The 26023-nt window shown below is 40.4% G+C and overlaps 1 protein-coding gene across 3 annotated transcripts in view; it reads left to right on the top strand.

Annotated features, from left to right (window-relative positions):
• STAC3 (SH3 and cysteine rich domain 3) overlaps positions 1–26023 on the top strand; it is a 172390-nt gene that overhangs the window by 77784 nt on the left and 68583 nt on the right. For 2 of the 3 annotated variants that reach the window (XM_077483574.1, XM_077483573.1), the window contains exons 3-4: positions 21308–21405; positions 24268–24349. The exons of the other annotated variant lie outside the window; for it this stretch is intronic. In XM_077483574.1, coding sequence (XP_077339700.1) covers positions 21308–21405; positions 24268–24349 — 180 coding nt within the window. The remainder of the gene's footprint in view (positions 1–21307; positions 21406–24267; positions 24350–26023) is intronic. 3 annotated transcript variants of the gene reach the window in all.

Here is a 26023-nt window from a genome sequence, read left to right as displayed (position 1 = left end):
ATCGGCTCACTGAGAGGCTGAGACGGCCATCAGTCCAGACAGCTGGCGGATTGAGACTCCCACAGTTGGGATGATGCGGTGCTGCAAACGGGTCACAGGAGTGCAAAACAAATTGCACTCCGGTGACTCTTATACCGCATACAGACGATCGGACATTCCGACAACAAAATCCTGGATTTATTTCTGACGGATGTTGGCTCAAACTTGTCTTGCACACACACGGTCGCACAAATGTTGTCGGAAAATTCCGTACGTCAAGAACACGGTGATGTGCAACACGTACGATGAGCTGAGAAAAATTAAGTTCAATAGCCAGTGCAGCTCTTCTGCTTGATTCCAAGCATGCATAGACTTTTGTGCGGCGGAATTGTGTACACACAATTGGAATTTATGACAACGGATTTTGTTGTCAGAAAATTTGAGAACCAGCCCTCAAATTTTGTTTGTCGGAAATTCCGACAAAAAATGTTCGATGGAGCCTACACACAGTTAGAATTTCCGATAACAAGCTCACATCGAACATTTTTTGACAGAAATTCCGATCGTCTGTACGCGGCATTAGGAGAAGCCCAGCCAAGCAAGCTCAGGCTGGACTTCTCCTTTAACAGATTATTCTTCATTAAGCATTACATTTTTTTTCTATCAATAAAACTTTTTTGTTACAATGCATAGTTTTAAATGAATTTATTATTTTTAATTCATGCATTCAGATTTCTTTTTTTAATAAATTATGATACATTTGATTTTTTTTTTTATATTTCAGAATATTTACACAATGAAAAGTATGAATGTTTTGTTTCTTTTTCTGAAAAAGATCATATTAGTCCTAGATTTGATTCTGAGGATTTTTTTTAAATACTAGCAAGTGGTAGATGTAGTCTCAGGTTTCATTTTAAGCCAGTTAGGACTATTAACTAATTAATTAAGTTTATCTAAAGTGTACTCTGTATTAACCAGGTGATTTTTACATTTCTGTTATGAACCTGTTTATTCAGAGACAACTTTGTCATTACCTGAGATAATGATGTAATGATAGCATGTAAGGTGAGTAGTACATGAGTTCAGAGTTGCTCCGTCCCTTGTATTATACACAACAAAGAAGCATCCCACATGGGACTTATTTGCAGCCAAGAAAGCATTATACATAGATTTTAATAAAAATAAATGTTTATTGTACAAACAATGATAAAAAGTTTAAAAACCTCTGGTCTATATGTACATTTTACTATATTGCCCTCCTATGAAAGGAAAAACATATGGATGCGTTGAACAGATTATTGTTCTACCGCCCATCTCCCATCACGTTTTATTGTTGAACAATTTTCTTCAGGGTATATTTGGTGAAAGTGCATGAATATACCAGATTGAGGAACCACAGTCTTACAGTGTGTCCTGGAAGAGTTCCATGCCTGTGGTGGCCTGACCCTAGATCCCACAAGGGGTTGGAATGCATGACCAAATGGGGGGTGGGGGGCAATTTTAGAAAAAGAATATGCAGAGATTAAATCCAACAAAAATATATAAGATGTCAGGCCTACAATAAGGGCCTGTCAATCATGGGTCCTTGGCCAGAACAGAACTTTTGATTGGAGAAGGGTCAGAAGCCCTGTTGTTTTTTTCCTGCTATCCAGGGCTCTTTTGGACAGCTTTCCCCTGCCGACGTTTTTTACCAGACAAATAGAGAGATGAGCTCTCTAACAGCAACACAGACAGAATTATTTTTTTCAAGTAGAATAATAGTCTTTAAAAATATCTGGTAATTCTGGGTATAGGGGAACGTGTAGCATTTTGTACCCCCTCCCAGGATGCAGTGCTTGGACTTGAGAGGCAGAACTGTTAGGCCCAAACATTGTCACATTAAAGAGGGGAGAAGATCATTAAGCCTGATCTCGGGCACAGACTCACAGACTCACAGACTCACAGCTTTTTAAACAGGGACTAGACTTAGGGCTCTGATATGTGCTCTTGGCTGTGTGAGGTAGTGCATATAAGGTAAATACCCATGGGATAGGATTTCAAGAGAACCTGTCATAGGTTGTTGTATATATATATATATATATATATATATATATATATATATATATGCATAATTTTGCATAATTTTTAGGCATTTTAAAGAATTTCTTTACTAGATATGACACCACAATTGTTACAATAACTTAAAGCTGAATGCTGGGCAAAGGTAAAATCTTCCCTTGCAGTGGAGCTCCCCCTACACAGCAAGGGTTTGAAGTTAAATTTTTTGTAGGCGAATGTTAAAAATGCATTTTACGTCCTTTTTTTTTTTCTTCCACAGCAAGTTTCTTTTTCTTTTTTCTTCCAAACTTTTTATTTGAAAAAAGAGAAAAAGGTACAAGAACATCATAAGTTGTGTTCTATTCACAGAAACAAGGTCAGATCGTATTAACAAGTATATGTGACAAATATGACACTAAGATCAATAGTAGATTGCATCAATAACAGTGAGTTGTACTATAACGATTTTAACCAGGAAATAAAACTAGTTTCATAAGTAGAAAGTGGGACGTCATGGGAGGTTTTGTTGCTTTTATTACTCCTCATCTGATATGGTACATAGCAATTATGTGGTCTGATTAGTTTATGGGAGTTGGAAGAGTGGGTCATGCAGAAAGATTGTCTACTTGTACGTGTATATGTGTGACCAGCACACCCGGTGTAGTTAGGTCAGGCCTTGTTTAAGGGATTAAGAAGGGGGGGTAAGTTTGAAGGAAAAAATGGAGGGGGGGGGATATAAAAGGAGGGGTGTGGGAGAGAATTTGGGAGGTTGAAAGGGGCGTTAAGCAGTGGGCTGTGGTGGTTATATGTACTATTAGGTGAGAGACTGAATATGTGTGTATTTGTTTGATGTGGTAGGGACAAGTGAATGTTTGACGTTTGAGGTATGTATCGTGTCAGCATGGCAGGCTGGTATGCGTGGGTAAGGTTGAGCGCCCAATAATGTGGAAATTATCTTAGACTCAATGGTATGATGAGGGCAGTTTAGGGGAGAGGAAGGTTCATTGTTTTCAGATATTCTTTGGAAGATTGAAAATGGGTCCAGCAAGCCCATACAGTTAAAAATGTATGCGGGGAGTTTCAGGAGATTGCGATGAGTTACTCTATCTCCGCAATTTTATTTATCCAATTATACCAGTCTGACAAGGTGGGGACTTTGGGGGTGCCCCATAGAATAGGTTAAGGATTTATGGTAAGGTAAGTTGTTGGAATCTTGGTGATGGAGTAAGAATTGTTCTGGTGTGAATTCCAGGGGGTATGTAGTTATTTTTTTGATTTGGTTGTAGACCTGTTTTCCAATAGGCTTGGGCAACTCCACCAGGTGTGTAGGAGATCGCCAGGTGTTTGTAAACATCTCCAGCATTTATCTGAGTTGGTTGCATCTAATCTATGTAGAATAATTGTGGTGTAGTATCAATGGGAAACAATTTTGTAATTGTTTTCCTGAATAGAGACATTTGTGGAGCCCTTGTGTACATGCTGGTATAATTTTTCCCATGAAGTGTTTGTTAGGTTTATGCCTAAGTCTTGGGCCCAGACCTTGCATGCCATCCCTTCATCAGCTTGGGTATTGTCCCAGAGCATGTTGTGGATCTTGGAGATAACATGACGTTGAGGTGTTTTCAAAGGGGGTTATAGCTTCGGACAAATCTGTTTTGCATTGAATAGTGTTTATGTAGTGCTTAATTTGCCAATATTCTAGAAAGATTAGGTTTTGTTCAGCCAAAAGTATTTTCATATGATCCTAGGTGTGTAGTTTGCCCTCTTGAAGAAGATGATGTAAGAGCAAACCAATGTCAGGTTGTTTACTGGATAGTGGATGAGGAGCCATCCCTGGGGGGAATTCAGGGTTCATGAATAATGGTGTTAAAAGTCCTGGAGTCTTTGAGAATTTAAGTTTGTGGCAGACCTCGGTGAAGCAGTAGAATGAGGGACTCATGGTAGGGTGTTCTGTTAGGTATTTTGGTGTGAGGTTGCAGTGGATCCAGGGAGCGCAGAAAACGGGGAGAGTGGAGAAAGAGTTTTCCAGTATTACCCAGTCTTTCACCTGGTGATGGGTGTGCCAGTCTATGATACGCTGGAGGTGGTAGGACCAATAATAATGTTGTCAGGGAAGCCTATTCCTCCTTTGGTTTTAGGTTTTATTATCTGTGTGTATCTAATTCTGGAGAGCTTTTGATTCCAGAGGTAGGTACTACATACTTTTTTTTTAAGTGATTGTATGAAGCTGTTGGGGAGTTTGATAGGTATCGTTTGGAGTAGGTAGAGTATGCGTGGTAGGATGTTCATTTTGATGATGACCCCTCTGCTGAACCAGGAGAATTGTGCTTTGCTCCATTTTGTAAGATCCTCCATTATAGTCTTAAGGTAGGTAATTTTTGGAGTAGAAATCAGATTTTTTATGGGCGTTTGGATTCCTAGATAAGTTATAGTGTCTGGTTTCTATGAAAAGGGGAAGTTTTGTTTACATTTTAGGACTTGTGATTCCGTTAGTTTGTTGAGAGCGTGTGATTTTGTGAAATTGATCTTGAAGTGGGCTATATACTGGGACAAACGGAAGTCTTTGATGAGGTTTGGCAGGGATATATGTGGTTCAGAGAGGAATAGTAAGATATCATTGGCAAAAGTGGTCATTTTATATTGCTAGCTATAGTAGTTCCATGGATATCTATGTTATTGCGTATATTGTGTAGGAAGGGTTCGAGAGTGAGGATAAATAATATGGGGGATGGGGGGCATCCTTGGCATGTTCTGTTTGATCGAGAAGGCGTTTGACAGTAGTCTGTTAGCACGTACTTTGGCTTTGGGGTTCGTGTATAGAAATATAATGAAGCCTATCAGGCAATTACCAAAGCCTATAGTTTGTAGCACGGCTTCTAGATAGTCCCATGACAGCCTGTCAAATGCCTTCCCTGCATCCAATGATATGAAAAACCGGAAGTGCTTGGGTTTGGTAAGCCAACGATGGATGTTCACTGCTTTGAGTGTGTTATCCCTAGCTTCTCTGCCTGGGACAAATCCTATCTGCTCCCTGGAAATTAATTTTGTGATAAAGGGGAGTTTACGGCTGGCCAGAAGTGAGATGGGGTGATAATTTGAGGCTATCTTGTGGTCTTTTCCAGGTTTTGGGATGACACATATGTGGGCTTCCATAAGTTGTTGGGGTGGTCTTTGGTTGTGCTAATTGATTAAATGCTCCTAGGAAGGGGTCAGTTAGTAAGTTTGAGAAAGTATTGTAATTGGTCATACAGAATCCATCAGGACCAGGGCTTTTACCAAGTTTAATTTGTTTAATGGCTGAGTGGAATTCTTCGGGTGTTAAGGGACCATCTATTTCATATGCTTTTTTCTATGTTGTTGGTTTAGGGGTGTACTGTGAAAGGAAATCCGCGACAATAGATTTACAAAATCTGTTGTCAGCTTGTGTTTTTTGTTCAGGAGGAAGGCTGTATAGTTCAGTGTAGTATTGTGCAAACTGATTTGCGATATCGTCGCTCTTGGATAGAAATTGCCCTGAGGGTGTAAGTATGGAGCGGATTGTGGTGCTTGCCTTTTTAGCTTGCAGGGCTTTAGCTAAGAGCTTTCCACTTTTGTTGCTATGCTCATAAAAGAGCTTTTGGGAAAGTGTATAATTTTTCTTGGTCGTCTTACCTAGTTCCTCTCTTAAAAGTTCTCTCGCATGATCTAATTCTGTTTGAATGTTCCGTGCTTTAGTTAGCTTATGGGTCTGTTCTAGTCCCTGTATTTGTCTCAGCAGGGTGTAAATAGATTCCTGTTTGGCTCGTTTACGAGTGGCCCATATTTTAATAAGTGTGCCGCTGATAACACATTTATGAGTTTCCATTGGGTCAGGTGGGTCGTATCGGGGATTTTATTAGTTTTGAAAAAATCCTTGCTGTTTTTGTTGATTGTGAGGGGTCTGTGAGTAGTGATGCATCTAGTTTCCAGGTTTTGGAGAATTGTAATCATTTTGGGAGTGTTAATGTTACAGTGATAGGGTGATGGTCAGAGAGGACATGGGTCTTTTTTTGTAAAGAAGAGGTAGTCTATTCTGGAATAGTGGTTGTGGGTTGGGGAGTAAAAAGTATAGTCTCTTATTTCAGGGTACAACATGCATCATAAGTTGTGAAGGAGTCAATCTTGCATCTGAAGCTTGATTTGCCTAAGTGCTCTGTAAGGAAGTTTCCCTGAGGATGTGGGTTTAGGCAACATTAAAGTCCCCTCTAAAAAAGGAGAATGCCAGATTGGAAGGATGATAGAGAGGTTGCTATATCACGGAAGAAGCTGACTTGAGCCGAGTTGGGGCTGTATATATTTGCTATTGTTATTGGTTTTCCTCAAACAGAGCCCTTGATAAAAGTGTATCGGCCTTCTTCATCTAGCATTGAATCAGTTATTTCTATGGGAGGGGCATAGATATTAAGATGGAGACCCCTTTTGTTTTGGCAAGCAGGTTGGTTGTGTGGTATGCTTTCAGGAAATCTCTGTTCGTTAGTTTGGGGATATGGTTGGATTTGAAGTGTGTTTCTTGGAGGAGGATTATGTCAGCTTTGATTTTCCACATGTATAGCAAAAGTTGTGATTTTTTTCTGGTTGGTCCTTTCCCATTGAGGGATACTATTTTAATTGCTGCCAGTTTGGATTTTGGTTTTGAGTGATGCTTTGGGGGTATAGTCCTCAGTACAAGAATAAGCAGAAATCCCACTTTGTTGCTAATATATAGCTGGTTGTGAGGACAAAGGGAGGGGGGGGAGGAGTGGCAAAGAGAATCGGGGGGGGGGGGGTCAGCACAGAGCTACAGACTTTTCTATTGTAGGGGTGGTAGGACTGAAGAGGATGACTTCAACTGTTTTATGTTAACGGTGAGTTTGGTTGTCATATAGCAATGCTTCTCGCTTGGTCCTATTGAGCAGAAGAGGAAGAGTAAGCGGGAGCTCACGAAGGGAGAGGTGAATGAGTAGTGGAAAATAAACATTTGATGAATGAAATGAGCAGACAGCATAGGGATTTGTGAGAAATGGTTGTATTGAGAGTGTGGTGTGTAAGTGTGTGGGCTCCCCTTACTGAGCAGTGTAAGGTCTGGCTGGGGTGTGAGTTGGAGATAATGTACTGGTTAATTATATATCTTTCGTAAGTTGGTGTAGTAGATAAAGTACGTGTAAAAGCAATAGTATATCAGCAATGTGCTTTTTTTCCTGATGGCATCTTGGTACAGAAAATCGCCATGTTGTGAGAAACTTAGGGGGTGCATCTATATTGACAATAAAATGAGTGTTATATCCCAGAGTGGGTAGAAGTCAAGTTATTGACCTATGAAAGGCATTTGAACTCACAAGACATATTGTGCAGTGGGATGTGCACCATCAATTGAGTTTATGTACTTTATCCCTCACTCCCTCTTCTCTGTTGACACTCTGGGAGGGCCCTCTGTATACTTACTTACAATGCAAGACCACTAGTCCTGCACTGTAAGTAATGCGTTTAGAGTGTGATTGACTGACAGAGTACTTAAAAAGAAGCTGTTTTGGGGACATTGTCATGTTAGGAAGCCTGCAAAAGTGAGGGGTAAGATAAATAAAAGTTTTTTCTTTCATGATACCCTAGACTAAAAAAAAAATATTTAACCTTTGCAGTCACAAATAGAGCTAATGCATTATTTAAGACTATGAGGAGTGACAATGATGTAGTTTTACGGTGTCCTGTTACCAATATTGTCTTAAAGAGGAAGTAAACCCTGATGGGTTTACTTCCTCTTACATTCCCTGCAAAGGTAAAGCATAATGGACTACTATGCATCGCATAGAAGTTCATTATGTGTCACTTACCTGGCACAGGAGCCAGTGAAGTCACCGCTGTCCCCTGTAGTCTGGCGCATCCATCTTCTCGGTCCACTCACGGCATATCGCCGTTGACCGCAGCGCGCTCAGTGCACCTGCGCTCCGCTGTCTATGGCGCATGCGCCATAGAGCCATAGACAGCGGTGCCTGTCTTTCGGCAAATATCTCCTAAACCATGTAGGTTTAGGAGATATTTCTTGGACCTACAGGTAAGCATTAATCTAGGCTTACCTGTAGGTCAAAGTTGGTTGTAAGGGTTTACAACCACTTTAACTGCCTGTGTTGCACCCACCAAAGAATTGTCCACAAAGCAGTGACTGATGTCCACTTACAGGCAAACTGAGATTAGGAGATGTAAAAGGACAACTAGAGTTTCTAGAGCAGTCTTCTTGTGTTAACTCTTCACCAATGTTGGAGATGTATATTTAGGAGCTTTGGGGTTTGGATTCTCACTCTCAATGCATTGACAAAACAAATGCCTTTGTTGCCCACTTTTCCAACAGAACTTGGAATAAAATTTTATTTGGTAGGTGTGGTCAGATTTACAAAAGACAACTTAGTATTTCAACCTCTTTTTTTTTACCACTTATACCAGACAATTTTACTCCCCCAGGCCAAATTTCAGCTTTCAGTGCTGCCACACTTTGAATGACAATTGTGCGGTTATGCAACACTGTACCCATATCACATTTTTATATATTTTTTTTCACATAAATAGAGCTTTCTTTTAGTGGTACTTAATCACCACTGGGTTTTTTATTTCTCTGCTAAATAAATGAAAAAATAGAGTGAAAATTAAAAAATAAATTATTTGTTTCTGTTAGACAGTTTTGCTAATAAATAACCCTTTTCCATAGATTTAGGCCAAAATGTATACTGCTACATTTCTTTGGTGAAAATAAACCAAATCAGTGTAGATCATGTAGTCTGTTGGAAATTTATAGACTCCACAAACTATGGTGTATATATTTGAAAATCGATCAATCCATTCCCGATGTACTGACTCATTTCTGGAGGCCCGAAAATGCTAGGACAGTACAAATATCCCCCAAATGACCTATTTTTGGAAAGTAGACAGTAGTAGAAAGTATTTAGTAAGAGGCATGGCAAGAGGCATGTCAAGTTTTTTTAAGTTGTAATTTTTGTCACAATGTTTTGGAAAATGAAGAAATTAAAAACATTTTTTTTTTTAATTTTTACAAGTTTTTTTTTCATACTGTCATCAGTGCAGTACAGCGTCATCAGATAACTGGTGTGGCAGTAATCAGGGACAGTAACTGGTGACAGTATGTAAAAAAAAAATTTTTTTTTTTTATTTGTTTATTTAAAAAAAAAGGAGCAATACAGTGTTACCACAGTAACATACTACTACTTTGGGGAGGTGATTAGGATTTTTTATACACTATGATTACTTATAACTGTGAATTTTACAGTTATAAGCAACCTTTTTTCTGAATGAAGATTAGCTGTGATTGGCCAGCAGCTAATCACAAGGTAAAGATGGGCTGTGATTGGCTTTGTCTGTACCATGTGATGACTTTGACCAATCACAGAGCTCATTACACTAGTACATTGTGAAAGGCATGAATCAATGCCTTTCATTGTATAAAACTGTAATGTGATCTGCTGTGATTGGCCCCAGCAATCACATGGTACCAGCAGTGGGCCGGTACAGTGATCTGTCATCGGCTGTGTACTGTGGACATGGCGGGTGCCAGATTCCTCCCAGAATAACAGTACTCCCACCTGGTCTATTGTGGAATGATGGCTGGATGGGAGCACTGTTGTTCTGGGAGGACATGAAAGGGGTTAAGCACCACCACATCCTATAGATGCTTCTCTCTCTGCACAAAGTGGAGTGACATTAGTACTACATGCCATTTTACATATTGGTTGACTTTGCTAGACAATTGATAAGTCTTCTTCTCGATCAAGATTCACAGCAAACCTTTGTACTTAGTGGAATGTTAATTCTGGATAATTCTTGCTTTAGTTTTTCAGTGTTTTCTTTGTTGTAGCACTCTTGGGTCTCTAGACACACTGATCTTTGAGCCTGCTTTCCAGATGCATTATAAATAGTTGACATGCATCCTTTTTTTTAATGCCTTTCTGAAATCCTGCAGGGAAAAGGCAAAACTGTAATATAATCTTCTGTTACAAAAATGAAATCAAACTTTTTCACTTAATCATTTTAAGACTTTGGGGGTAGGAGATGCAATGTGTCCTAAAAAAAAACTTCAACAGAGTTTCTAAGGTTACATAATTACATAGGTTCAAAAAAGAAACAAGTCCATCAAGTTCAGCCAAAAAAAAAAAAATATACAATCCCATATACACAAACCTACACCCACAGTTGATCCAGAGGAAGGCAAAAACCCCAGCAAAGCATGCTCCAATTTGCTACAGCAGGGAAAATATTCCTTCCTCATCCCCAAGAGGCAATCCGATTTTCCCTGGATCAACTTTACCTATAAAAGTTAGTACCCAGTTATATTGTATATATTTTTATTAAAGAATCCAGGACTTTTTTAAAGCAATCGACTGAGCTTGCCAGAACCACCTCTGGAGGGAGTATATTCCACATTTTCACAGCTCTTACTGTGAATCAAACTTTCCGTATTTGGAGATTAAATCTTTTTTTCCTCTAGAAGTAAAGAGTGCCCCCTAGTCCTCTGTGATGACCTTAAAGTGAATAACTCCACACCAAGTTCACGATATGGACCACTTATGTATTTGTACATGTTGGTAATATCCCCCCTTAATTCCCTCTTCTCAAGAGAGAATAAATTCAGTTCAGCCAATCTTTCCTCATAGCTGAGCTCCCACATGCCTCTTGTCAGTTTTGTTGCCTTTCTCTGCACTTTCTCCAGTTCCCCAATATCCTTTTTGAGAATTGGTACCCAAAACTAAACTGCATATTCCAGATGAGGTCTTACTAATGATTTGTACAGGGGCAAATTGATATCTCACCCTCTGGAGTCTACACCTCTCTTAATACAAGAAAGGCCTTTGCTCGCTTTGAAAACCGCAGATTGGCATAAGGTATATCTCCTATGCCCTGCTCCTTTCCTCCTGCTCTCCTGAAAGGGACGGTGCTACCTATAGCCAGGGGGCAGGGTGACGATTTCCCCCCCCCAGGCCACTCTGAGGCTCTGTAAAAAGGCCAACACGCTGCCCTCAATATAGCATACGCAGTACTCATACTTGCCGCGGCCTGCTTGTTCTCAGACTCCAACTGACACTCATGAAGAGCTGAGGTGCTGCAGAGGTAGGGGTACCCATGAGACACAGAAAACAGGGACGGAGTCTGCAAGGAAGGGGTGTAGCTGGCCTCGTTCCCAGCACATCTTCTCTGGTGCATGCGGGAGGCGAACCTCTGCAGACTGAGAGAGAGCAAGAGTACCAGGGAGGTTATCTGGTCAGTTAGTTCTGTAGTGGCAGGATATATGAGAGATCACAGAGGGAATCCATCATATTTTAGTAGTGGCTGCTAATCTGCTGGCTGGTTGCTAAGGTCATTTAATTTATGCATAAGCCCAAATGTTGCCAACCTGTAATGCTCAAACTAAAACTATACTACCCCATCTTGTCCATATACTACCCTAGCCTGTCTATATACTACCCTAGCCTGTCTATATACTACTCTAGCCTGTTTATATACTACCCTAGCCTGTCCTTATACTAACCTAGCCTGTCTATATACTACCCTAGCCTGTCCATAGGGCCATTATTTCCCAGTATTGCCTTAACCCTCTTGGGTATGGAGTTCACCAGAGCTTCACAAGTTGCCACTGGAGTCCTCTTCCACTCCTCCATGATGACATCATGAAGCTGGTGGACGTTAGAGGCCATGCGCTCTTCCACCTTCCCCACAGATGCTCAATAGGGTTTATGTCTGGAGACATGACCAAATGACTAAACTGCTGGCAAAAAAGGGAGTACACCCCTAAGTAAAAATGCCCAAATTGGGCCTAAAGTGTCAATATTTTGTGTGGCCACCATTATTTTCCAGCACTGCCTTAACCCTCTTGGGCATGAAGTTCAACAGAGCTTCATAGGTTGCCACTGGAGGAGTCTTCCACTTTTCCATGATGACATCATGGAGCTGGTGGATGTTAGAGGCCTTGCCATCCTCCACCTTCCATTTAAGGATGCCCCACATATGCTCAATAGGGTTTAGGTCTGGAGACATGCTTGGCCAGTCCATCACCTTTACCCTCAACTTCTTTATTAGATCTTAACAGACAGGGATAAGGTTCACCGCTACTTAATCTTACACAATTGGCATAAAAAGGTTAATATAAGAGTTCTAATGCCAACTCACCAAATAGGTGTGATCTAAGCAGCACAATCAAAGCACAAAAACTAGATGGGAAACCAAGCTGAAGAGTCAGGCCCAAAAGCAACAAGAAGCTGATCACTGTCACAAACTTTTTTCTGACCATTTTACCATCTACAACATCTTTAAGGCTTCAAATATATATCTTTTATACCCTGTAAGGAGCACAGAGGTGCACAATCCCCTAACACTGGTCTTGCAACTTTTGGATTCTGCAAAGATATGCTCCTCCTTTATATATTATTACATTTATAGGATACCCCAGTCTCAGCTGCTAAATGATTAAGACAACGGGGGTACAGACTACAGCAGATTGGATGAAAGCATAGGTTGACCAGCACTGGTGGGGAGTAGGAACTGGCAATATTAACAAGAACTGACAGGATCAACAGGTATTTATGAAACATTTACTTACACCAATATGAAAACCTTGCACAACTACATTTACAAAGCAAAAGGGAGCTGTTTACACAACAGTTACACAGTATTTGGGTTTAGCTACATGTTAAAGGGGAACTTTAGTCAGAAACTTAAAGAGGAAGTAAACCCTTCCAAACAACTTGGACCTATAGGTAAGCCTAGATTAAGGCTTACCTGTAGGTCCAAGCAATATCTCCTAAACCTATATGGTTTAGGAGATATTTGCCCGAAAATGGGCACCGCTGTCTACGGCGCATGCGCCGTAGACAGCGGCGCGCAGGCGCACTAAATGCGGCAAATCCAAGAATGGATTTGCCTAATTTGTCGACTCCCGTGCGCATGCGCGGGAGTGACGTCATCGCGGCTTCGCCGTATGGCAGCGGCGGAGCTGCGAGACGCGACTCCCGTGCGCATGCGCGGGAGTGACGTCATCGCGGCTGCGCCGCTGTGATTCGTCGGAGCTGCGAGACGCCACCAGCAACATGGATGCGGCGGACTACAGGGGACAGCGGCGACTTCGCTGGCTCCTGTGTCAGGTAAGTGACACATAATGAGCTACTATGCGATGCATAGTAGTCCATTATGCTTTACCTTTGCAGGGAAAAAAAGAGGAAGTAAACCCATCAGGGTTTACTTCCTCTTTAAGTTCTGCTAGATCACTTCATGCTGGCCCCTTCTGCAGGTATAGCTATGTAAAATATTAAAAATAAATGTTGATACTGTTTTAAAATCCAGTAAAACACTGTCTCAATCTGCTTTGCACATGCTCAGTTACTCTCTATTGTAATGAAGAGGCTAATCTGCTGACAGACTAAAGATTTGCTGTTCCTCAGGAGCTCTGGGCTTCAGCAAAATAGCAGCCTCCAGCAAGAAGAAACAGGAACAATGCTGGAGGCAATTTACAGCAAGTACTAATTTTGGTGGCATAATTATTAATGTAGTGGGTTGTTAAAGAACATTTTTTTATCAAGTTTTCATGAGTAAAGTTCCACTTTAATGACTACAATGGAAAATTGACATGGTAGTGACTAACTAATGTATATTTCTATTTAGCTATTGGTTGGTGTTCATCCAATTTTTTTCTAATCACAGCTGAGATAAATATTGATAACTTGGCATGCCCCATTACTGCCTCTCCTCAAACTGTGTTGGTGTTATTTGCTAAAGGAATACAGAACCTTCACAGAACAAATTAAACATTTACTTTAATTATCCAATCATGTAAAAAGCTAATTCCTATTCTCATTAACCGCTTGCCGACCGCCGCACACACATATACATCGGCAGAATGGCACAGGCAGGCAAATGGGCGTACCTGTATGTCCCTTTGAATTTGCTGCCTATCGCGTGCGTGGGCCACGGGATCGTGCCAGCGGGTCCCGGGAACTCGATGTTTGCCAGTGGCCTGCGATTGAGGTGAGGAGTGGCAGAATGGGGAGATGCCTATGTAAACGAGGCATTTCCCTGTTCTGCCTAGCAACATGACAGGGATCTACTGCTCCCTGTCATCGGGAGCAGAGATCTCTGTCATGTTGTAGTGAGCCCATCCCCCCAGAGTTAGAATCACTCCCTAGGTCACACTTAACCCCTTGATCATGCCCTAGTGTTTAACCCCTTCCCTGCCAGTGTCATTTATACAGTAATCAGTGGCTATTTGTAGCTCTGATCGCTGTATAAATGACAATGGTCCCAAAATAGTGTCAAAAGTGTCCGATGTGTCTGCCACAATGTCGCAGTCCCAATAAAAATCGCAGATCACCGCCATTACTAGTAAAAAATAAATAAATAAAATTGCCATAAATATATCCCCTATTTTGTAGACGCGATAACTTTTGAGCAAACCAATCAAAATATACACTTATTGCGATTTTTTTTACCAGAAAATATGTAGGAGAATATATATTGGCCTAAACTGTGGAAGCAATTTGTTATATATTTTTTGGGGATATTTATTATAGCAAAAAGTAAAAAATTTTGCTTTTTTTTCTAAATTGTCACTCTTTTTTTGTTTATAGCGCAAAAAATTAAAACCGCAGAGGTAATCAAATACCACCAAAAGAAAGCTCTATTTGTGGAAAAAAAAAGACATCAATTTTGTTTGGGTACAATGTCGAACGACCGCACAATTGTCAGCTATGACGCAGTATAGAATCGCAAAAAATGCTCTGGTCAGGATGGAAGGGGGTAAATCCTTCCGGGGCTGAAGTGGTTAACCACTTGGTGCCCACACTACGTCTATTGACGTCATGGGCTTTGTGGCGGTATATCTGAATGATGCCTGAGGCCACAGACATCATTCAGATATCAGCGTTTTCAGCCGGCGATTCCCTGCACCATAAGAACAATCATAGTGGCTGTTCCGCCACTTGATCGTTCTTACGGGCGGCGGGAAGGGATGCCCCCCTCCCGCTGCCCTCCCGAGCTTGTACCGAATCACCGCTTCCATCGGTGAGTCGGTCACAGGATCTGCCGTCCCCCAGAAGTTACCATAGAGATTTCCGGCAGACCAGATCGTCCCCGGAGTCTCTATGATCGTTTGGAGGCCGGGCGCGATGTTATGACGTCACGCCCGGCCTCTGCATTCAAATTAACGGCACCATTTTGGCTGGGAAGCCAGGATCGGTTTTGTTTTTTATTTTATTTTAGGCTTCCCAGCCTAGAGGTGAGATATGGGGTCAATAAGACTGTAAATAGGTCCGATCGTGCCATATTCCTATTACAAGGGATGTTTACATTCCTTGTAATAGGAATAAAAGTAATCAATTATTATATTTTTTTTTTAAAGTGTCAAACTAAAAAAATAAAAATAAAATTAATACGTAAGTCCCGCCCCCACATATGAAAACGGTGTTCAAACCACACGTGAGGTATCACCGCGAACGTTAGAGCGAGAGCAATAATTGTAGCTCTAGACCTCCTCTGTAACCCAAAACATGTAACCAGTAAAAAAAATTGAAAGCGTCGCCTATGGGGATTTTTAAATACCAACGTTTGGTGCCATTCCACGAGCGCGTGCAATTTTGAAGCGTGACATGTTGGGTATCTATTTACTTGGCGTATCTTCCTCTTTTACATTGTGCAAAAAAATTGGGCTAACTTTACTGTTTTTTTTTTTTAAGCATGAAACTGTTTTTTTTTCTGAAAAAAACATGTTTGAAAAATTGCTGCGCAAATACCGTGCGAGATAAAAAGTTGCAACAACCGCCATTGTATTCTGTAGGGTCTTTGCTAAAAAAATATATATAATGTTTGGGGGTTCTATGTAATTATCTAGCAAACAATTTATGAATTTTACATGTAGGAGAGAAATGTCAGAATTGGCCTGGATGCGAAGTGGTTAAATACCCAATCGTGTGCAGATGACGAAAGTAAATAGCAACTTGCTTTTATACATTATTGGATTAATAAAATAAGTATTCACACAATTGGCCAGGGAAGGGTCTCTGATACAGAATGCTAGCTTGAACACATAGTGCAGTCTAGGCAAATCAAGAATTTCTTGCTTTAATGCAGAGCTTGCTAGAAGTGTTGAGGATGTGTTTGCATAGTGTGCAGAGGGCGAATTGTACACTGGATGCAATTTTACAGTGTATGAAAAACTTTTCTTTTTTTAAAACATGTATGGAGTTGAGACGTGTTAAGAACCTTGTCAGGATTTTTTTCTTTCTTTCTTTGCCCTTTGGGTGAGATTCTCCTTTATTTTCTGGTAGGAAACAAGAGTATATCCCCTCTAATGTCGCGTACACATGACCATACTTTCAGTCAGAAAAGGTCAGACGGAATCATTTCATCGGATATTCCGATCGTGTGTGGGCTTCATCTGACTTTTTTCTTCAAAAATTCTGACGGATCTAGAAATAGAACAAGTTCTATTTCATAGCAAGTCATAGCAAGTCTGTTCAGTTGGAACTCTGTCGGAACTCAGTCGGAAAGACCGTCAAAGTTTATTCTGATGGAAAGTCAGGTCGTGTGTGTACACGGCATTAGACATTTGTACACAAAACAGGTCCTGTTGGAAGATTACCCTTCGCACTCCTGTTCCTGTGATAATTCTTTTCGATTTCCAATCACTTTTTTTTACAGGACACACCACCAGGATCAGTAGTGAGAGTGAATCTTCCTAGTGGGGACACATATTGCAATAAATATCAAACGTATGATAAAAATCCTCCTCACTCTATCCAAGACTAAAAATCGGCTTTATGCACATAAGTGATAATGTGGGCATGCCCCTCTAGTCCTACAGTACTATATTAAAATTGTTCTGCAGTCTAATTACTGTAGTCTACATTTTATTACCTCCCTCTTGACCAAGGTCCATAGGGTTAACCTGTGGAATAATCAAAATCAATATCTGAATTTCCTTGGAATACGTGAAAGTTTTGATTTGTGCACCAACACTGTTATATCGAAATAATAATTCTCACAATAGTAAACATAATATATACAGCTTTTTTCATTTATTGACAATATAAAACACTGTTTATATATTTTATTGCTGTTTGTGAATATTTATGAACTATCAGCTACCTTGCATTTGCTTAGTAGCTTTCCACCAATTGATCCTGTGTATGTTCAGCTAAAATCTTTTTATTTTAACCACTTGCTGACCACCGCTCGCCGCTATATATGTCAGCACAATGGCAGCGGTGGCCAAATGGGCTTACCTATACATCCCCTTCAATTTGTGGGGCTAGTGGGCATGTGTGTACAGCATGACTGTGCCCGCAGGTCCCACGGCCTCGATGTCTGCAATCGTGTCACGGAGAGGCAGAACTGGGACATATACGTTGGCAGAATGGCACAGGCAGGCAAATGGGCGTACCTGTATGTCCCTTTGAATTTGCCGCCTATTGCGTACCACAGGATTGTGCCCACTGGTCTCGGGAACTCAATGTTCGCTGGCGGCCTGCGATTCAGGTGAGGAGAGACAGAATGGGGAGATGCCTATGTAAAGAAGGCCTTTCCCCGTTCTGCCTTGACACATGACAGAAATCTACTGCTCCCTGTCATCAGGAGCAGTGATCGCTGTTATGTCAGTGGTAGCCCACCCCCTCACAGTTAGAATCACTCCCTAGGTCACACAACCCTTAAACGCCCCTAGTATTTAACCCCTTCCCTGCACGTGTCATTTACACAGTAATCGGTGCATTTTTATAGCATTGATCGCTGTATAAATGACAGTGGTCCTAAATAGACATGTGCATTCATTTTCGTCCGAATGCATTTTCGTCTGAATTTCAAGTATTTTCGTTATTGTTTTAACAAACAATAACGAAAGTGCAGAATCTGAAAAACGAAAGATCCGACATAAATAAATGCTTTATTTTCATTTTCGTTGTGACAACAGTTCGATATAGATAGGAGATTTGACATGACGCTGACAATAACAATCTGTCTCTATCTAACCTGTGGTCGAATGTGCCTAACCTTAACTCTATTAGTCCAGGTTTATTCTACATAGAGAGAAAAGATTTGACAGAGAGAAAAGATTTGACATAGAGAGAAAAGATTTGACATAGAGAGAAAAGATTCGACAGAGAGAGAAAAGATTCGACGGAGAGAGAAAAGATTCAACAGAGAGAGAAAAGATTACTGCTGGAATTGGGTGGGGGAGGTAAAATAAAAATAATGATGATGATGAATTTTATTGGCTGATTGTAACCAAAGAGGAGGAGCAGTAAAATAGCTAGAACTAAGTACACACATACAGCCAACTTACTTTCACTTACAATTGCTAGCAGAGAAAGACACAGACACTGAATCATTTCAGAAGACAGTCAATCTTAGCTGGTTCGTTTGTCAGAGAACCTAAATTATTTAGCAATTAAGCATAAGCACAGAAGCAGAACAATAGTGAAGAAAGCTACAGTTCAACTTAACTTTTTCATTATAACCTGCTGCTATTGTGTTAGTGTTGTGAACTTGATAGTGATACTAGTGTTGTGATAGCCTCAGAGGCTGCCCGTGTTGTTGGGGGGTGATTTATTATTATAGATTCTATATTATAGATTGAGATTCTATATAGATTCTATATACCCTATCTTGTTACCTGTCTGATCAGTGATCACTATCACCAGTCCATTTTCTGTTTGAACTATATACATTCAACATGAAAGACAAAGATTCAACAAAGCAGCGAAAAACATACAAACGTTGAATCTTTGGCTTATGGTGTCTGTTGAAAGTTCTAAGAAGATTAGACGGAGCAGCTAAACTACATGGAGTCATACAGTTTAGCTGCATAAGCCTTTAATTCGACCTTAGTTCATTTGGATTTTCAGATGAATTTTTCACGAAAAACAAAATAAATAAAAACGAATTTCGGGAGTAACTAAATAAATGTATTTTTTTGACGAAAACGAAATTCCGAAACAAAATATTTCAGTGTGCACATGTCTAGTCCGAAATAGTGTCAAAAGTGTCCGATCTGTCCACTGCAATGTCAAAGTCATGATAAAAATCACAGATCGCCGCCATTAATAATAGAAAAAAAATTATAATAATAAAAATGCCATAAATCTATCCCCTATTTTGTAGATGCTATAACTTTTGTGCAAACCAATCAATATACACTTATTGTGATTTTCGTTACCAAAAATATGTAGAAGAATACATATCGGCTTAAACTGAGGAAAAAAATTGTTTTTTATATATTTTTGGGGAATATTTGTTAAAGCAAAAAGTAAAAATATTGCTTTTTTTTCAAATTGTCACTCTGTTTGTTTATAGTGCAAAAAATAAAAACACAGAGGTGATCAAATACCACCAAAAGAAAGTTCTATGTGTGGGAAAAAAAGGACGTCAATTTTGTCTTTGTGTAACGTCGCATGACCGTGCAATGGTCAGTTAAAGCGACAAAGTGCCGAATCACAAAAAGTGCTCAGGTCAGGAAGGGGGTAAATCTTTGAGGGTCCGAAGTGGTTAAAATAAAGGGAAGAGGTGTTTGAATCTCTGGAAGATTTTTACTGCTATCCTGAACTCCATTAGAGAGATTTACCCTCATTTTGTGTTATGTTGACAACACTTCATCAGAAAATATGTGAGGGAAACTCTCCAAGTTCTTTAAGGGCCCTTTCACACTGCCAGTGCCTGAAAAACACTCGTAAAGGGCAGCTTAAACTAGCGGCACATTACCAGTGTTTTTCGAGCGCTAGTGGGGCACTTTTAACCCCTGCTAGTGGCCAAATAAAGGGTTAAAAGCGCCCACAAAGCGCTTTTCAGGCGATTTGCAGGCGCTTCCCATTGATTTCAATGGGAAGGGGCGCTTTAGGAGCGGTGTATTCACTGAGGTGCAGCGCCTCAGTGTGAAAACACTCAGGCATTCACATTGGGATTGCAGTTGCGGCTTCTTTCACACGCTTTACAGACGCTTTTTTTAAGCTAAAGCACCTGAAAAATGCCCCAGTGTGAAAGGGATCTCAGTGTGAAAGCACACAGGCTTTCACATTGGAATTGGAGATGAGGCTTCTTTCAAGCGCTTTACAGGCGCTTTTTTTAATGCTAAAGCGAAAAACGCCCCAGTGTGAAAGGGGTCTCTTATGGTCTGCATACTTGTTGCAGGTCTATGCCTTGGAAAATAATGAAGCCAATATATCCTAATGGTAGCCAAGAAACTAGCATCTCACAGGGAGAACTCAGCAATGTCAGCCACCAAATTATTTCACTACAGACTTTCTGAAATATCTGCCTGGAGTTGAGTTTAAAACAGATTCTTTCACTGAAAAAACAAAGCTGCTTGCAGGTATGAAATATTTAGGGCCAGTTCACCCAACATGCAAGCCAGTGCGTTTTCTTCTGTATTAAAAACGCATAGAAAGTAGGTTATATTGTTTTCAATGGCATAGTTCACACAAGTGTTTGCAGTTCCTGTGCGTTCCAGAACAAATGTAGAACATGCTGCACTGTGCTGTACTGGAATGCTTTAAAACGCACTGAAATGCACAAAAACACACTGGAACACACATGTCCTTATTTAAGTTGAAGAAAAAAGTGGGGATAAAAATGCACTGGACTGCATCAAAAATTCATCAAGAACACGTAAAAAACACACATGCAGAAAAGTATCTGGAACGCTTCTGGACTGCGTTTCTATGGTGTGAACTGGCTCTTAGAGGTGCTTTCACATACATATACAGTATCAACTGCTGAACCTGAATGCTGGATTGTTCTAAACATACAAAGCTCTGACAATGTTGGCCAGAGCTTGCATGCCTCTTCCCATCCCCTCCCAACACTTCTGTTGCCCCATCCCCAAAACAGGCTGCCTCATTAGTCTATAAAAATGGATTTGATACAGGAGATGGCTAAGATCCTTTACAACCAGGAAGCACTGGAGCTTTACTCATTCAGCATGGTCCAGAATATGACCATAGCAGGGTGCCTGACCTTTATACCTTCTAACAGGTATGTCAATGACAACAAGCGTGCTTCAAAAGAGAATTCCATCTGACCCGTTTGGAATGGTGGAGGGAGTGGGAGAAAAATAGGGGTACATTTTTTTTTTTACTGTGCTCCCTGGGTCAGGCTGGCAGGACAGCAATGTGTATGAGGCCTGCTGTATGTGCAAGGCCTGCTTGCTCAACTGGTAGCACACAGCAGTGCTGTTGAGGTTTAATAAAACAATTAGTACTATATCATCTTATACAGACATAAAAGTGACAATTCCACTTGTTTTATTCCATTTTATTCCTAGTAAACAACAAGTTTGGATTACGATGCAAGAACTGCAAAACTAACATTCACCATCATTGTCAGTCATACGTGGAATTCCAGAAATGTTTCGGCAAGATAGTAAGTTACTCTGTATATTGGGATTTATTTCAAGCTCTGTGGTTTTTGACTTGTTTTTCGTTAATACACGTGAAGTTATAGAAGTTAACTGTGTATAACAATTAACTTTCATCCTGTTGTTTCAACACGAAGACTTAAATGTATTCTATGTATCTATAAGCAACTGTAAAAGTGCCAGTTAGGATAATTTCCAGCCAACTTTTTGATTTCATTTGCTTTGTTTTTCAAAACCTAGCTAAAATACCTGCTTTTGTTCTATGTTATAACATGCAGACCAGCTTTCCTACTTTATAAATCAGAGGGATTCAGTAAATGGAGAAAACTACATCTGTAGCATGTAGCAGGTGTCTCAACCAGGTACTCTGAATGTGTCTTATCAGGCTAATATTATTCACTGCTACTATTTACAAAAGCCAAGCACACTAAACCCTTGTACACACGGTCGGAGAATCCGTTGGAATGTGTCCCATCGGACCGTTTTGTAGGATAATCCGACTGTGTGTGGTATGCATCGGACTGTTTCCGTCGGAATATCCGTCGGACCAAATTTTCCAACTTGCTGGAAATATTTTGCGACAAACTGGTCCGATCGGACATACTCCGATCATGTGTAGAGAATTCCGATCGGACAAAGTGCCACGCATGCTCAGATCAAATTCCTACAACAAAGCTATTGTCTACTAGCCTGAACGTAGTCCCGTCGTAACAAAATAACGTGATCACGTTCTGAACGATTGGATTTTCCGACAACTTCGTCCGACCGTGTGTATGTAACAGTTTCGGACAAAATCCGACGGACAGAATCCGACGGATTTGGGTGTCGGAATCTCCGACCGTGTGTACAAGGGCTAAGAACAATTGCGCAGTCATATGATTCTGCGGCTTTGGGCACCCAGATCACATGATCAAATACAGGGACACATAGGAAAGAATTTCTGCACTCTACATTATTCCAGGAAGCGTCCGGGCCTCAGACCGGGGCCTCTTTGTAACACAGCACACTCTCCCCAGGCAGGAGACTTGAGAGGAAAATAAACACAGAAGCACACACTTCCTCACCAGGCAGAGCCTTGGAGGCATTAGAGTTTTCAAAAATGACCCTTACTGTTTATAGCTTTCCCCAGCATGCACCAATGGCAATAAATCTCCTAGTGGTTGGCCAGAGAGACATACATATTTATCACTCAGGTTATTGGATGTTGCTAACGCTTATGCATGGTACACTCCCCAACAGCAGGCAGATGCAAACAATACTAAGCTTATATTAAGCCAGAAGAAAGTAGAACTATCTTTTAGAGCAGTGGTCATCAACCCTGTCCTCAGGGCCCACTAACAGGCCAGGTTTTATGTATTACCTTGGGGAGATGCAGACTAGAAGTTGGCTGCTACAAATTGGTCATATTTGCTTTTTTTTTCTCCACACATGCAGAGCTCTCTTCATACTGTGGTTGCAGGATTAGTTTGCACAGTAGAGTAGCTGCTCTTCCCAGCTTCCTTTCCAGTCATGTAGCCCCCCACACAAGCAGTTGTTCAGCTTTTCCCCACCAAAACTCACACTGCTGATCTTCTGTAAATCCGTTTTGCCCCCTCTTACCTCTCTATGAAAGGGACAAAGACCAATGGTCAAACTCTCCAATAATAAAACCATTATTCTCTACTTTGTGTGGCAAAATGGTCTTTTAAGAGTCTATTAGGCTTTTCTAGACAATCACTGTAACATTTCCCACATTGCCAAGATTAAATTCTTAATACTTGCAGCCAGTCTTGAAGGGTAAGCACAAATCTCATTGGACCTCACTCTGTATGTCACCAAAAATTTAGCACCCTCTTGCCCTCTGAAGACAGTTAAGGATTTCCAGGTGTCCAGGTGGCTTGGTGGGTCATTTTAGGGTGGAATCCTTTATTCTTTGTGGAGTGGAAGAAATTGGGTGCCAATCACTTTAGGACATTTTACAGAGTTTAACATAGGACCGATTAACTCAGGAAGAGAGGCATTGGGGCACAGGATACCAAAAAAGATCAAAATGCAGACTTATGCCACGTACACACGTATCAGACTATCTGGCGGACATATTTTGGTGCAAAACTACTTTCTTAGTCCGCCGGACTTTTGGGTAAAAAAAGTCTGCCGGAGCCCACACACGGACCTGTGGGCTTTTCCACCGGATTGTTTGATCGTGTGTATGCGGCATAAGTATCACCATTCACAGTGCAAACAGAAAATTACCTTTAAGGCGACCAGTATTGTTATGTGTGGGTGGCTTTAGGCCAGTAAATAAAGGGGAAACCTCACTTCATAGACCCCCATAGGGCATGTGAACATCACAGAGTGCATGACCTCCAGCCATGGAGAACACAGAACCCTCTGCCATGGGGATAGAAAATGTAAATAATAACTCCAAACCACTGTTTTCCTACTGATGAAAGACGAAAAATATTCCTACAATTTGTTACTGTTCTACACCACTATAATCTACCACAACATGTGACAGAGGCACTTTGAGTCATTGTGATTATTTCTACTGCCTATCATTCCTAGCAATTATTTTCTTTCAGACATTGGAAGGATGTACAGTTATTATAAGGAATTTGTCAAAATAACTATACCTATGTGAGAATCTGCAGACTGAAACTGCTATCCTCTGGGCTGCATAGCAGTGTGTGGGGTGGTGACATCATTAACAGTAATAGGAAATAGGTTTGGCATCACTAAATTATAAGTAGTATGAGGTCTGGGAGTCGGAGAATGGCAGCTGCTAACTAAGGCCTCTCACACAGGAACTTTGTCCCATGACAAATTCTGTTTAAGCTATGTTCTTTTATAGGTAATCTGTTTCTTATGTTTACTCATTTGTTTTACAGCCCCCAGGTTTTCGGCGTGCATACAGTTCTCCCCTGTACAGCAATCAACAATATGCCTGTGTAAAGGAATTGCTCCCTTTCTGTGAGTTTTATTACTTCTTACAGTTTATTAGATTTCAGGAAAAAAAAATTACTTCTTTGAAAAGCAGACACATTATCATTCATGGAATTCAAACTATTAATACAATTATATGAGTAACTTCTGATATTGTTTCAATCAGAATTGCTCTTAAAAATGAGTTCAGCGCTGTTTTGAATATCTTCTAATTTAATTCATCTGCACATTATTATTATTATTCATTTTATTCTGTCTTTCAGAGGAACTGTTATTTGTTGCAAATGCTAATGCTCTATCCACTAGGTGGCAGTTTATGCTTTCCTTTGAGGATGCACAGTATGTCCCTACATACCAGATATCTGAGTTGTTAAGATATAAAGATCGCACATGGAGAATTAGAGATTAATGAATGTTGAGAATTACTGATTGGGTGCTTTGCATCTCTTATTACATATTAAATAAGCCTAGATGATATACAATTACTTGCATTTTTGTGATGATTGCCCAAGCTTTTCAAGTCATTTTGTTATTACTATTGTTCTTTTGTTAAATTTCAAAGCATTTTTTATGAGAAATGTAAATCTTTCTTGGCTCAGATGAGTTAAAATCTAAATTTTAATGGCACATTTATTTAAAAATCTGTAAACTTTAATTATTACTACATTGCGAATGACAATTTAATTTTAGCATTTGGAATTATGGATCTAAAACTCTATACTGAAGTGTAAGCTTGAGTAAAAAAAAAAACACGGTTTAAAGACAAAATGTGACCACCCTAATGTTCTTTGACATATCTAATGGTCTCACCAAAATCATTAAAGGGACAACTCTGAATATTCCACTCCACTCAGCAAAGTCACATACATTGGAAAGGCAGGTCACATTCTAGAATGCATGATTGACTTTTCACAAAAAGAAAATGTTGTACAAACTAAGCAATATAGTGAAATTTTGTTATTCTGTTTGCTGTGAAGCTAACACAGTTATGGTTACATCGCCTATCACTGGTGACAGGTAAAGAGAAAAACGAGAGAGGGATTATCACCTGTCTGTGACAATATTGTTGATGCAGGTTTTTCTTCTACCTTAGGACATACACAATGGGGAACAAAGAAAAAAGGGGGCATATGGGAGGTAGGTCTGGGGTCCTCAGTTACTAAGAGTGGAAGAAAGTATGGCTACTTAGGGGTGGAGAACTATGATGATAAGGTGCAAACAGGGTCTGGGAGTGGGGGCTAAAGAGATGGGGCAGAGAAAGTAAGGTGAAGCACCTAGGAGCAGAGGGAAGAGTAGAAAATAAATGGAGGGGAGGTGAGTGATGAGAGCTATTTATAAAGTACCTTTACCTCTTATTCCACTCCCATCATCAAGCACATGCCTTCTTCTAATAAATAGGCATACGTTAATGTTGCCATATCTTGTAAAATATTTCTGGGGTGTATTTTTGTAAATGAATTTCCTTATGTTGTCTATTATATTAAGCCACAACTGGAGGTAGACCTTAGCGGAATTGAGGAGGTGTCTTAGGATCGGTTTCCCAAAAAAATGTTGTTGGGATAAATTTATTATGAAGAAAAAAAGTAGAATGGATCAGCAGGGATGTGAAAGCCCCACCTCTCCTTGCTTTGTTATATCAGCCAATTATCGTCTGGAATCAGACCAAGCCAAGATGGCTGCCCCTGCACCCGAGACACTCCA

Source organism: Lithobates pipiens, unplaced genomic scaffold (assembly GCF_037356315.1).
Source record: "Lithobates pipiens isolate NorthernLeopardFrog02 unplaced genomic scaffold, aLitPip1_a1.2 Scaffold_16, whole genome shotgun sequence".
NCBI lineage: Eukaryota > Metazoa > Chordata > Amphibia > Anura > Ranidae > Lithobates > Lithobates pipiens.
This window is presented reverse-complemented; position numbering and strand designations above follow the sequence as displayed.